Genomic DNA, 13,398 nt, shown 5'->3' with positions numbered 1-13,398 from the left:
ATGGATCTACATCTGTTGTGGCTGAACAATATATTGTTTGATAATTGCTATCATGCAGAAGACGGCAATATGTGGAAGCACCTTCTTATAAATCAGTTTTTGATTTTGACCCATCACAGTTCCAGATGAATGTTTCTGTGGTTGTTTTGATTGTAATCTAACAAAAGTAAATAATTTTGCTGAAATAATGCAGGCTAATCACGTCATATATATTGTAACATATTATAAAGCGTGTTGCAATCGCAATATGTATGAATTAACATTTTTTCCATACCATGATGCCTATATTTAACACAAACTTCATACATAGGTTCCAGAAATGAGGATTGAGTAGAACATGTTTTAGAAAACAAAACTTTATTTCAAGACTATGTGACCCCTATTTTGCCACAAACATTGCACAGTATGAAAGAGGACTCACATCATTGGGCATCACGTCACATTGACTAAGAAGCATGCATCTAAGGTCCCAAACCTTTTGGAACTCTGTCTTCCTCTGTTCTTCGGTGACGTAAAACCGTTTTTTTCATCCATGGGAAGTGGTCTCTTTAACATGATAAAAACAACAAAACATGGCACACTCCATACATATTACCTTTGTAGTGTTCATTCCTCAAACATAAGTATCTGAGTTGTGTATGTATGTGGAGGGTGGGAAGCTTTTGTGAAATAAGATTTCTTTAAGGGACGGTTGGTATTTGTATGGGTATGTATGTGTGCGTGAGGTGGGGGGCACATTCACTGGCCATTTCTAAACTGAGTGTTTCTGAGGAAATCTCAGACTATAGTTAAATTTGCTACATCTGAATATCCCTCAAGACAAATGGAAAAAAGCAACAACATACTAAACATATAGCATCCAAAAATAAGTTTCCTTTACATTATCAAACAATACAAAAAACATAACTACTACGAAACACAGTATGACCTGGAACAGTAGTGATTAAAGTTCATCTGAGGAAAAAGAGTGGAAGAAACAGAGAGAGACAGAAGAGAGAATAAGATACTTGAGATGACCTGCCATATTGTGCAAAAAGAATGAGGCAGAATTAACAACTGCAGAGCCGTTCTCTAAAAACGAGGCAGAACCAAATGATCGCAGAGCTAAACCTCTGTGCAACTAGAAAGAAAAACTGGAACTGAAGAGAAGACATCATCCTCTCCTTTCAAAAATAGGAAAGACTTAAGACATCTTTTGTCTATACATTTTTGGTCCCCTGTGTGCAAAAAAGAAGACAGACATTTTTATACACATAAATGAAGTACAAAAAAATTAAGTGAATGCCAAGGCACCTTGAAATGGTTTTACACAACAAATCCACATTGGTGTGATTTACATTTTTACCAAAAATAGAAATGATCAGGCCTTTACGACAATTATTTGTTTTGTTTTTCTCCAAGTTTCGCTGCTTGCTTTCTGTTGCTCAGTCATTTGTCTGAACTTCCCCACAGAGTTTTGCACAGAGGGGCAGGGGGCCAAAGAACAAAACTGTCTGAAACTTGTCCATCCATCCTTTGTGCCTTATCCCCTCTGTAGGTCTGTCCAAGTCTTCAGGCTAGAACTTGCTTGGCCTGCAGCTCCATTTCAGCAGCCCTTTTCAAGGCCACATCCACAAGCAGTTGAAATCCGCTGAAGTCTTGGGTGAGGTCAGGCGGGGTAGGAGGTGGGGTGTTAAAGAGGCCACTCTGGGGGCTAACATTACCCCCCCTGCACCCAAAAAGGTCACCTGCCACCAGCTCTGTTACCCCTTCCACTTTTTGGTTGCCCTGCGTGGCTGTGGTGACTGTGGTAACTGTGGTGTGGCAGATGACGGAGGGGCGGGGTAAGGCAGGGGAGGTGGACGTTTTAGGGGACAGGGCCTTTTTGGGGTAACCGCTAGAGACGGGGATGGAAGCGGGACCATGCGGGGAGTCGGCTTCATAGCCGTCTCCATGATGCAGCAGGCCATGCTTGGGTGACTGTGAGCCATCGCTAAGACCCTCTGCCCCCTTGCTGCCCCGTCGAGAGATGGTGAACTGATTGGGGTCCTTGCCATCTTTCCGGAGCATCTCTGGAAGGAGCCGCCGCCGAGCATTTATGAACCAGTTGCACACCTGAGTAGAGTGAGAGAGAGATTATGTCAGGTTATCACTGTCAGATTACACCAACAAAAAAAGGTCTGAAGTTAAACTAGACACTTAAGGTTTTGATTTCTCTGAAAAGATCAACTGCAGATAACTAAAACATATATGCAACTACTCTCATCTTTAAATTAGGGATGAACAGTAAGATCTTTCTGTTGTAATAATAAATAAAAAACTAAATAAATAATTAAATAAATAAAAAAGTTATTTATAGGTCAAATGTAAAGCATAAGGTCCAAAACATAGCTGAATCACAGTAGCCCAGGTTTTTGTAAGAATTTAAACTTCCTTGTCTTAGTGTGTTTTAGTTTCATTCCAGGAAAGAAATAAACTTGTGACCAAGTTACTATTTTCATCTTCCAAAAACAGCTGAGCTGGCATACCATATCCAGCGTGTCAGTGGAGGGATTCTTTTGACGTTTTTCAAATAACCTTAGTGGTTCAGCACTATGTGTGTGCCTTCTCTCTGTTGGTCCTGAAGAGTGAGGTTTTAATAACGGTAATGATTAAACACTCTTCACTATGCGAGAGTCTATAGAGACTTGAAAGCAAATGACACTTCAGGCAACAGAAGTAGAGAGCTGAAACAAAAAAGTTCTCAAACAATATGGTTACTGGTGACATTTGTTGCTGTGGCCTTAATCATTTCTCCATTTTGAAAGGCTGTGAGGTTTTGACACTTCAAAGCTAGTGACTTTTTTTTTTTTAATGGACATGCTCTTACCATGTCAACAGCAATGAAATACAAACATTTCTTTCTGTCAGCCTGTGATATGACCATTCACACCTGCAGAGCCTTAAATGGAGAAGCTAACTTGAGCACCTCTATGGCAACAGGCTAGTATAGTTGTGTCTGAAGCCTCTCAGATAGTCTTCACTATGTTAATGTGTGTATTGTGTCTCCCATTGTTTGGCAGACAGCTGGCTGAGTGGAGGGGAATTCCTGACTGTTAAAGTCTCTCTGTCTTTCTCTCTCTCTTGCTCTCTGTATGGCCATGTCTCAGATGACTCAGAACAACTCTCCACTTGACTTATCCACAGGAATTCACTCCATTGACTGAAAGCAAAGGAAGTGTACTTTATATGGGAAAGGGAGGGGGATCCAACTAGGGTCTTAAGCTTTAGCACAATTTCAAATAGCTGTCTCTCTCTGTCTCTCTCTGTCTCTGGTTTCCTGGTAGTAATGACACTGAGCCTTTCAGTTTCGCCTCACTACACACATCGGCTGAATGAAAACATGCCACTTATGACAGTTAGCCTGTGAGGCATGCGACATTTTACTGATCAACAAAGCCGAAACCTCAAAATTTCCCCTAATGCAGTCACTTACTGAAATGACAAATTTAGTTTTTTTCTATTTTAAACTTAAGTGAAACTGCAGCAATGGAAATAAAGCACTTTCTTAGTTTGATTGGAGAGTGATTGCAAAAGGTATGACTCTCCCAGTCAAAAAAAAAAAAAAAAAAAAAAAACTGGCGCAACTGCCACTCTACTGTCTGTAGAGTTGCAGTACAAGATGAGAGATATCGGAAAAAAATCTCATCCAATAAAGTGCCTAAAACCTACTTAACTGTGGAAAAATCACAGTGCTTAGGCACAGCCTCTTATGCAAATCACACACATGGCCCCTTGTGGCTTATAGTGACAAAATATTTGATTTATTTGACAAAATATTCTTGATTAAAGAATATTTGATTAAATAAGTTCCATACATTTTCATTAGTAATAGTCATAATAAACAGTTCTTCTGTCAAGCAATATAATTCATTAGAATGTGGTTATGGTTGCTAAGCAAGGTTTAAAGGTTTTTAATAACTTGGGAGACCAATACAGAATTAACTTATATATGCATGTATATCATCAATCTAAAAATGGCTCAGTCGATAAGCTTTTGGAACAAAAAAAGTAAAAAGTGCATTTAGCTGCAATTCACAACTATCCCAGCTACTTACAACTGAATCATATGCTACCTCTCTGACACACACAGCTGTGTACCTGTAGTGTGGAGAGGTGAGTCTGTTTGGACAGTAGGGCTTTCTCCTGTTCTGAAGGGTAGGCGTTGTAGCGGTGTTCATAAAGCCAGTCTCTGAGAATCTGTACAGATTCTTTCGGCAGGTTGCCTCTTCTCTTCCTCTTGGCTGCAGTTCCACGGCTGGACGACAGGTCCAGGGGTACGTCCATGCTGTCTTCATCTTCTGTTTCACTGCCAGACACAGCCAGCATACCTGCACAACAACAGTGAGACAAAACGGCATCAATTTATGCACTAAAAAAGAAAACTAATTTCATTTCATCACTTTTTTTATGCCACACATTTACAAAGTATCAGACTATGGAGACTTTAACTCAACATAAAATACAACTGTTGAATAAGCAAAACAAACATTCCAGTCCTGTTTATTTGGCTTTTATTGAATAAAACACCAAGTCTAGCTTTATTTGGACAAAATTAAATACATTTCATTCATTTAAATACAAAATGATATATGGACAACACAAAAGCATTAATCATTTACTTTAACAAAACACATTTGTTTAAAATCTGACACAAATTCGGTTTGTAAGGCTTTGAGCGTAGTTGCAATTTAAAAAAAGTAGAGAACAATGGAAAACTTCTGACAATATTTCAGCTCTTTACGCTGCGTCAGATGTACTTGAGTAAGAGTTTAATGTACAAGTCAGTGTGGCTGCCTGAATGTTCACACGAGTTGGTGCTTGAGGAATGTGTATTTATAAGAGTGAGCTAATGTGTTTTGTGTGGAAAGGAATGAGTAAGTATGGAATTTGAAACTCTGCCCTGTGTCTTTATGTGCCTGTGTGAGAGTCTGAGCTGGACAAAGGACTGCCAGTCGTCAACCCCCCCCCCCATACACACCATGTTATAGCTCACCCCTCCCCCGTCCATTTACACACTCAGTCTCTCCCTCCAAAATGCCAAATTCTCAACAGCACCACACACAATGACCTAGAAATCTGCATGTTTATGAATGTGTGTGTGTGTGTAGCAGCTGATGTGTCAGATCCTTGCTGTCACGTCCGGCCATGTGATGAAGGAAATGATTATAAAGACTTTCAGTATAACGTCAGTGCTCCAACGTGTCTTAACAAAAACTTGTGTCGTGCTTTAAGAACACAATCACTAAGGGAATATCATCAGCACAGTCTTAAAACGTTTTTGTTTTAAAAAACGAATTGTACAGTCTGGCTGGTATTCCCCCACACACGTTGATCTCAAGTACATTCTACTCTCAGACATGCTGGTCTCAGCTTAACAAAAAAGAAAGAAAAAAAAATATCAACTGCAAAATTATTAACTGGTGGTTTTCAGATGTTAATATGCAAATTAGAAAGTCCAATGCTGAATGTAATAGTAACTTATCAGTTTTTGACCCGCTGGTATGAGTTTACTACAAAGTAGCTGTGCTTTTGAACAAGGCTAGCCTAATTATGGAGAAGGGGGAGGAGGGACCTGTTGAAAAGGTCTCCGTCTCAAGGCTGAACAAAAGAATGTGTCTCTCCAGGCACTTTAAACTGTGTTTTCGACACTTTTTAAACCTCACAGGAGTCTAAAGAACTTTTCCAGTTCGCTACATCAGCTTTTCGCTAAACTTAGCATACTCTGCGGCCGAAATGATGTTATGAAGCAAGCTGAGAAAGGGCTCTATTGTGCGTGCTCGCTAACACGAGGTTGGAGAATGTGCGCAAAGCCAAACTTCACAAAGGAGATCACGATTCAAAAGCAACTGTGCCCCTCCTTTTCACATAAATTTGCAATGTTCTTTTAATCACCCCTCGAAAATGTTACCAAACCAATATGCTAAGTGAAGCTACAAGGCCAGCTTTTGAACTTTCCCCCAAATTCCACACAGAGAAAAACTTGAGGAAGAAACAATGTTCCCCAGTAGCTCAAACTCAAGGAGCCTCTCATTCTCCACACAGACGGAGCGCGTGGTCAAATACAAAACTCGACGTAACAAAAGTACGGTGCGAAATTTCTAATAGCCTCTTTTCCAGTTTAAACAAAGTGATATTGAAGAATATAAAACATGTCTACAGGCTACGTTTCAAATGCACATAATTTCTGAGCAAACTTACAGAAGTCAACAAAGCGACGATAACGGTTCATTTTTTTTCCCAAACGTGATTTCCCCCAAAATAATAACGGCGAGCAAAAGGAGCGAAACTGATTGTTCTGACAAGCCGCCAACACATGGTGAGAAAAAGCTTGTTTTGTCTGGAATGGAAACAATAGCAGACACAGGACGAGGAGACAAGGTTTTTTTTCTAGCCTCATGCTGCCACCATGGCCAACTTTAATGAACACCTTAAGGCTACACAGCGACACGTAAACGTTAGCTTTTGGTAGCTAAGCTCACATTAAGACAACGAACAAAGAGTACTTACCTCTTTTAGTCTTCATGTCCGTGCTTAAAAATTCCCTTTTTATCACGTTGATTATGACGAGCGCAGCGTTTTGTCGAATGTATTCCCCTCTAAAAAGTGGCGAATCTCTTCAGTGCTAAATCATCAAACCGTACACTCCAAACAGTCCAAAACGTCAGACAGGAAAAGAAAGAAAGGTAGATTCTCCGCTGAGCACTCGTTAGGCGACGCGTTCATGTGTTGGAGACGCAACACATTGTACCTGAAACTAGCTGCCTTGCTCTCTCATTCAGTGTGTGTGTGTGTGTGTGTGTGTGTGTTTGATCATGAAACTGGGTGACAGCTCTCTTTGACAGCTGCGTGACTCACCGCGCTAAGATCCTCCCCCTCAGAGGGGAAAGAGGGAAAAATCTGACATCAGCGCGGAAAAAGAGCCAGCAGCAAGACAAGACAAAAAAAAAGAAAAAAGAAAACAAGCTTATGACAAAACGAGCATTTGACAAACCGCTTGCAGTGTTCAACACGTGTAAACGCCGGTTGAACGTCTTTGAATGTACGCTAGTTATCAGTGCTAAACGTTAGCACATTCCCTCATTTTGTTTGTTTTTATTTTTAACGACAAGAAGAGCGTGAGAACATGAATTTAGGTTATCTGCAGTGTGGAGAGGCAAATCTAAGGGAAGCTGAGCAGTGTGTGTTTTTATTACCCGGCGTTGTTAAAGGAAAATCACTTCTGTTTAGTCCGAAATTATGATGTGAAGTGTCATTTGAGATTGGTACAGATTCAGGTGTTTTGTGTCATCAGCTATATGCTATATGGGCTGTCACTTCTTTTTATAATTCAGTTTTGAGATACTCAATTAGCCTATTTACAGTATTTATGTACACTAGTATGTCTAACTTAAACTGGAATAAAAAGTTTTTTTTTTTTTTATAGCCTGAATCCAACCGGAATCCAGACTGATATGATTTACTGTTTCGGCTGTTAGTGACATCATGACGACGACGACGATGATGATGATGCTCACTCTGGAGGAAATAGGAGGGAGGGAAAAAGCTCAATTTGTAACCCTGACATGAGGCTTTCCTGGCTGTTGTGAGATTCACCGTTCGGATTAGAGGCCTTTGCCGGGATGGGAGGATTAGTGACTGAGAGGGCTGTGCATTTGGTCTAGAGGTTGGAGGGGGGTTCATTTGGGTTACAGGCTGAAGGGAGGGTTAATTTGAGTCCCTCGCTTCTTCATCTGCCTGCATGACGCCCAGCAGCTTTAAATTTCAGTCTGATGTGTAGTGGCCACAATCTGCTCTCGGTACCCATTTACCTGCTGGAGTCCTCTGTTCACTGCCTGTTTACAAAAACCTAAATTATTAGAGTTTGGGATATGATTACTTTTTTAGCATTAGCTTAGCCGTATTGTAAGCCGCTTGTAGTGTAGTGGTTTGATGTTTGTGTGGCGGTGTTTGGCACCGTGAGAACGAAATGTAGGTCAGATCGTTGACTTTTCCATGCGTCATGTATGTCTGGCCCTAATTCCCAATCTGGAGCTGCTGATAAGAGTTACAGTGGCAGACTGCATGAGCAGGACATACAGAAGCGGATATGTGCTTCTAAAGTGACTATAAACTTCACAAAACAGACACACGACCGCGGAACCTCCTGTCAAGTAGATTCGGTAGAAAGAACTGAGAAGAAAATCGAGAAATATTTCGCTGCCTCAAGACGTTATTGGGGTGGTTGGGGTACGTCATTTTAAAACATATTCTTTAAAGTAAGACACGTAGGTGTGTGCTTCATAAAAAGATTATTAAGCATTTGAGGTAGCAAACCGCTGAGTCTCACTGTTCTGCGATCTGTAGGGTCTGTTGCGACCTCGGGTGGCAGTTTGAGGAATAGTGTGGCGCATCGAGCGAACGTGACGGCAATTTGGGAGAGTGTTAGGCTGCCACCGTCTGGTAAAAAACTGCAATCCTCAGTTCACCAATGAAATAAATTGTAATGAATACGAGAGAGGAAAAATAAAGCTTAAATTAACAACTTTTCTGCTCAATAATATTATAATAATAATAATAATCTAATAATAACATTCACTCTACCAAAATGCACCACAGAGCGCCACAGGAAGTCATTCTTACCTGTGGCCATCAAACTCTATAACTCATCCCTCAGTGTGTGATTCACAAAACTCAATACGAAACTGTTCATATGTGCAATAATAACAGTTGTGTGTGCAATAACTCAGAGGGACACTAACTTAAATAATTTAAATAATTGTAATTGCTTTATACCTGATGTTTCACATTACTATATTCTTAAGTACTTAAATCTGGTGTACATACTGTAAATTCTCTATATTGTCTTAAATTATTAGTAAAGTGTTTATTTTTACATAAATGGCTGCAACTGTAACAACTGCAATTTCCCCCTGGGATCAATAAAGGAATCTGAATCTGAATCTGAATAAGCTTTATTTTTCCTTTCTCTCTAGTGGTAGTAGTAATTATAGTGATAAAGTTTTTATGTAAGCTAAATATGTAAGTTTTTGTAGTTCTGTACTCATCCTAGGGAGCAATTGTACTTTTGCATCTATAGGAAGTAAATGGGAGGACGTACATTAGTTAACAGACATGTAATGTTAGTCAGGTGAAATTTTGAGCACTCTGTGAAGGTCTTTGTCAACTATTCAGAGAGCTATTTAAAACTGTGTGCTGTCTTCTTTAATCATCAGACTGTCCAGTGATGTCACATACTCTGTCGGCATAGAGTATTAATCAAATCAAATCATATAGCGCTTTTTACAACAGATGTTGTCACAAAGCAGCTTCACAGAATTCACAGAAAAGAAAGTTTTAACAAGAATGTAAAAAATGTAAAGACCCCCTGGCGGGCAAGCCATGGGCAACAGTGGCAAGGAAAAACTCTATCAGAACTGAGGAAGAAACCTTGGGAGGAACCAGGCTCACCAGGGGGGACCCATCCTCCTCTGGTCAAACTACCTACAAGTGATTATACTACTAAAATTAATAGCAGTAGTATTGGTAGTAGGAATAGCTAGGAGTCTATGAGAACATCAGTGTAGGGTGGACAGCTAGTCCAAGGCAGGTGGTGGTAGCTGGGGCGTGGGCAGCTGGTCTGAAGTGGGTAGCAGGAGGGCTCAACAGTCCTTCAGTGTCCAGCCGGACATGTGGGCGATTGTATACTAGGAAAAAAAGCAGGGAGAGGGAATTAGTTTTATTCTGTCTGTTTGTACGTAAAAAAGGGGATGTAAACATTTACAGAGTGTGGCTAATGACTCTGGCACATTAGTGATACTTTAAAAAAAAAAATTTTTTTTACAACCACATTATATATATATTATATTACATTACACATTCAACCACACAAATTATAATAAACATCATATATTCTGAAATTCTGGGCTATCCCAGCAGTCTATGGGCGGAAGGCAGGATACACCCTGGACAGGTCGCCAGTCCAATATTCTGAAATAATAATATTATAAAGTATAAACAAATTATAATATTGAAAACAAATAGAATTCAGCAAATACAACAAATAGTAGCAGTAGTAGCTTAATATTTTGATAATATTTAATCAGTCCATTAAAATGTGTTTATAAACCACGTATTGTTTATTACACGTTGCCTTTTACATACCTATTTTCTTAACTGAAATAAAATAAATATGCTGTTGATAAAGATCAAAATGAGCATGTATGATCTAGTGAATCACCAATGATGGACGCTCAGTGAGTGTAGAAACTCTTTCTAGAACGTGACGTAATGAGAAATGTATCCTGTACATGGTGTCTCTGTGGATTAAGGCATAGTGACAGCTCGTTGTATCTGAATATAAATGTATGATAAATTTCAATATTTTTTCCATTTTTTCCCCGAGGTACTAGATAAGTCATATTCCATATAAGGTGAATGGAACGAGCTCCGTGATGCGTAGAGTGACGTAATGCAAAAGGAGGGCAGCATGTCTTGGGGGAGCGGCGGGGGGGAGCGGGGTTGCAAACAACGCTCTGGCTTCCCGTTTCAATGTCTAGCGTCAGATGCCCTGGAAGATCAGTTCGTTCCGATGAAGAGGGCGTTTGTGTGTGTTTGAGAGAGAGAGACACAGAGGCGGGACTTCCTCGTGGGCGTGGTGTGCTCGTGTCTCGCCGCATTCCATCCTCGCTCAGCAGTGTAAACACGAGCCGGAGAGAAATGGAAATAGACTCTGGCACAGAGAGATACTCTGTGTGTTATAGAGAAAGAGGAGCTCAGTGACACATCAGATCCTTCAGATTCTTGCGACACCGTCAGCAGCCATAGCGGGGCCATCGCTTTTGAGCGGGCGGGGCTGGACGCAGAGCGGACGAAGTGTCCGACTACTTTTACCCCTGTCTAAAATTAAAGGGGTGATGTAGCGGGAGGGGGGTTTCTGACGCTAAAGCCCAGAAATGGCTCCTGAGTGACATCGGTAAGAACGAAGAAGCCCCCACGGCTTCATGACGGGGAGTATTTTCGGCCAGTGTTGTCATCTTTGAGACGGCGTGTATAAAGAGGAGGCAGAGGAAAAATGCAGCTGTACAGCAGCGCCCTCACACACTATCCTGCTTCCGCCCGAAAAGTTTCGATAACCGTGACCACTAACAGTGGCAACAAACCGTCGACAGAGGACTCGAGCTGTGCTAATACTGCTAACGCTGTTAACGCTGAGGAACCGGCTAAAAACATGCCTGCCTTCGTCTGTTACGAGGCTGCTACCTCCATGAGGCCGCATTTTTACACGTCCACAGCCGAAATCGTCATCACACGACCGGACGGTGTAGAGAAGTCCGTCCCCATCCACGTTCTAAAGCAGCGTCGTCTAGAGACAGTTGGATCTCCTACTGAGAGTCAGTTGGACGAAAGATCAGGATTGATTAATGATCTTTTTGACCGTACCAACTGCAGATTGGACATTTATGAGGAAAACGATGACATAAGTGAGAATGGATCAATGTTTGAGAACTTGTCAAGAAGAAATGGTTGTAGAGCATTTGAGCAAGAGGAGAAACCAGTGTGTATCATGAATGATGCTACAACTCAGCAAAGTTCTTCTCAAAGAGTTGTGTCAAGGTGCAGTGGAGAAAGCCTGCCTGAAGCCGTTCTGCCGTTCAAAGGGCAAGTTCAGCTGGAAAGTCAGCTGACACAAGAAGAAGAAGAGTGTGAGGTCGCAGAGGAGCCAGTTTTTGAATTGCAGATACTTCAGGAACCAGCTAAAGCAAACAATAAGAGCGGCCTCAATGAGAAGGTTAGCCAGTACCTGGCAGAGGTAGAAAGGCAGAATAAGTACCTCCAGGACAAGAGGAAATACCGCTTTCACATCATCCCAGATGGGAACTGCCTTTATCGGGCTGTGTCTAAGGCTGCGTATGGAGACCAGTCAATGCACAAGGACCTCAGAGAGCAAACAGTGCATCACATTGCTGACCACCTGGATGAATTCAGCCCCATCATTGAAGGCGATGTTGGTGAGTTTTTGATCAATGCAGCGCAGGATGGTGCCTGGGCTGGGTATCCAGAGCTCCTTGCCATGAGTCAAATGCTAAATGTCAATATCTACCTGACAACTGGAGGCAGTCTGGAAAGCCCTACAGTGTCAACTATGATGCACTACTTGGGAGAGGAGGACTTGACGAAACCAGCCATTTGGCTGAGTTGGCTGAGCAATGGCCATTATGATGTGCTGTTGGACTGCTGCCTGCCCAACCCAGAATATGATGACTGGTGCCATCACACACAGGTTCAGCGCAAACGGGACGAAGAACTGGCCAAATCCATGGCAGCGTCCCTGTCCAGAATGTACATTGAGCAGAATGGCCATTAAAACAAACTGACCAGAGACACTGTTTTGAGAATAGCCTCTACCATGGAATACTGTATTGCTGTCTTATCCTTATACTGTACATTTTTCTAAATGGATTACACTTCTGTTTCCTTGTGTGTTTAAAAAGATGCCTTAATTTATTCGAGCTTTGTGTGTTTTTCTATCAGTGTATTTCAGTGCAGTGCACGCACAATAAGAAGCCACATTAATTGTTTGTGTGAATGTCTGAAGTGGCCTTTGTATATATACCTACACATTTTTAAATTCCTGCATATTTTTATAAGCTTATTTCTTTAAGAACAGTGTTTTTATTACTTCCTTATTGGAGTGTGTAGGACATATAGTACATGTACATTATCACTGGTCTTCTTTAATGGCCTACACTCATGGCCACTTTATTAGGTTCAGTTGCTTGTTAACACATATATTCAGCCAATCACATGGCCGCAACTCAATGCATTTAGGCATGTAGAGCTGGTCAAGACAACTTGCTAAAGTGCAGGCGGAGCATCAGAATGGGGAAGAAAGGGGATTTAAAAGACTTTGAACGTGGCATGTTGTTGGTGCCAGACGGGCTGGTCTGAGTATTTCAGAAACTGCTGATCTACTGGGATTTTCACGCGCAACCATCTCTAGGGTTTACATAGAATGGTCTGAAAAAGAGAAAATATCCAGTGAGTGGCAGTTGTGTGGACGAAAATGCCTTGTTGATGTGAGAGGTCAGAGGAGAAAGGGCAGGCTGGTTCCAGGTGGTAGAAAGGCAACAGTAACTCAAATAAATAAACAAAATCTCTGAGGAATGTTTCCAACACCTTGTTGAAAGTATGGCACGAAGAATTAAGGCAGTTTGAAGGCAAATGGGGTCTGACCTTTTACTAGCAAGGTTTATTTAATAAAGTGGCTTGTGAGTGTATTTTTATGGGTGTTTTTTTTTTCTCAGTAGCCTGTAATTTGTACTGCTAATGATAAGGTAAAAGTGCCTGATAATTTTGCCTTTGAAAATAAATTCTGTAATTTTTTACAGTGATTCTACT

The 13,398-nt window shown here is 41.1% G+C and overlaps 2 protein-coding genes across 2 annotated transcripts; one reads left to right on the top strand and one right to left on the bottom strand.

Annotated features, from left to right (window-relative positions):
• Positions 1 to 338: 338 nt before the first annotated feature.
• On the bottom strand, positions 339 to 6,837 carry tgif1 (TGFB-induced factor homeobox 1). Its single transcript, XM_017715953.2, has 3 exons — positions 6,529 to 6,837; positions 4,120 to 4,349; positions 339 to 2,094 (listed from the first exon to the last, which is right to left on the bottom strand). Exons 1-3 carry the CDS (start codon positions 6,542 to 6,544, stop codon positions 1,552 to 1,554), a joined length of 789 nt encoding a protein of 262 aa, XP_017571442.1. The 5' UTR covers positions 6,545 to 6,837; the 3' UTR covers positions 339 to 1,551.
• Positions 6,838 to 10,538: 3,701 nt separating this feature from the next.
• Positions 10,539 to 12,578, top strand: LOC108438277 (OTU domain-containing protein 1). The gene has a single exon (XM_017716003.2). The coding sequence runs from the start codon at positions 11,072 to 11,074 to the stop codon at positions 12,362 to 12,364; it is 1,293 nt and encodes a 430-aa protein (XP_017571492.1). The 5' UTR covers positions 10,539 to 11,071; the 3' UTR covers positions 12,365 to 12,578.
• Positions 12,579 to 13,398: the final 820 nt, after the last annotated feature.

The sequence above is a fragment of the Pygocentrus nattereri genome, chromosome 3 (genome assembly GCF_015220715.1).
Source record: "Pygocentrus nattereri isolate fPygNat1 chromosome 3, fPygNat1.pri, whole genome shotgun sequence".
Taxonomy (NCBI): Eukaryota; Metazoa; Chordata; class Actinopteri; order Characiformes; family Serrasalmidae; genus Pygocentrus; species Pygocentrus nattereri.
This window is presented reverse-complemented; position numbering and strand designations above follow the sequence as displayed.

Bases quoted from the DNA above. Each gene is read 5' to 3' on its own strand.
- tgif1 (XM_017715953.2), bottom strand. The intron at 2,095-4,119 runs GTACACAGCTGT...CACTCTACTCAG, and splicing joins CTCACCTCTCCACACTACAG to GTGTGCAACTGGTTCATAAA.
- LOC108438277 (XM_017716003.2), top strand. From the start codon at position 11,072: ATGCAGCTGTACAGCAGCGCCCTCACACACTATCCTGCTTCCGCCCGA.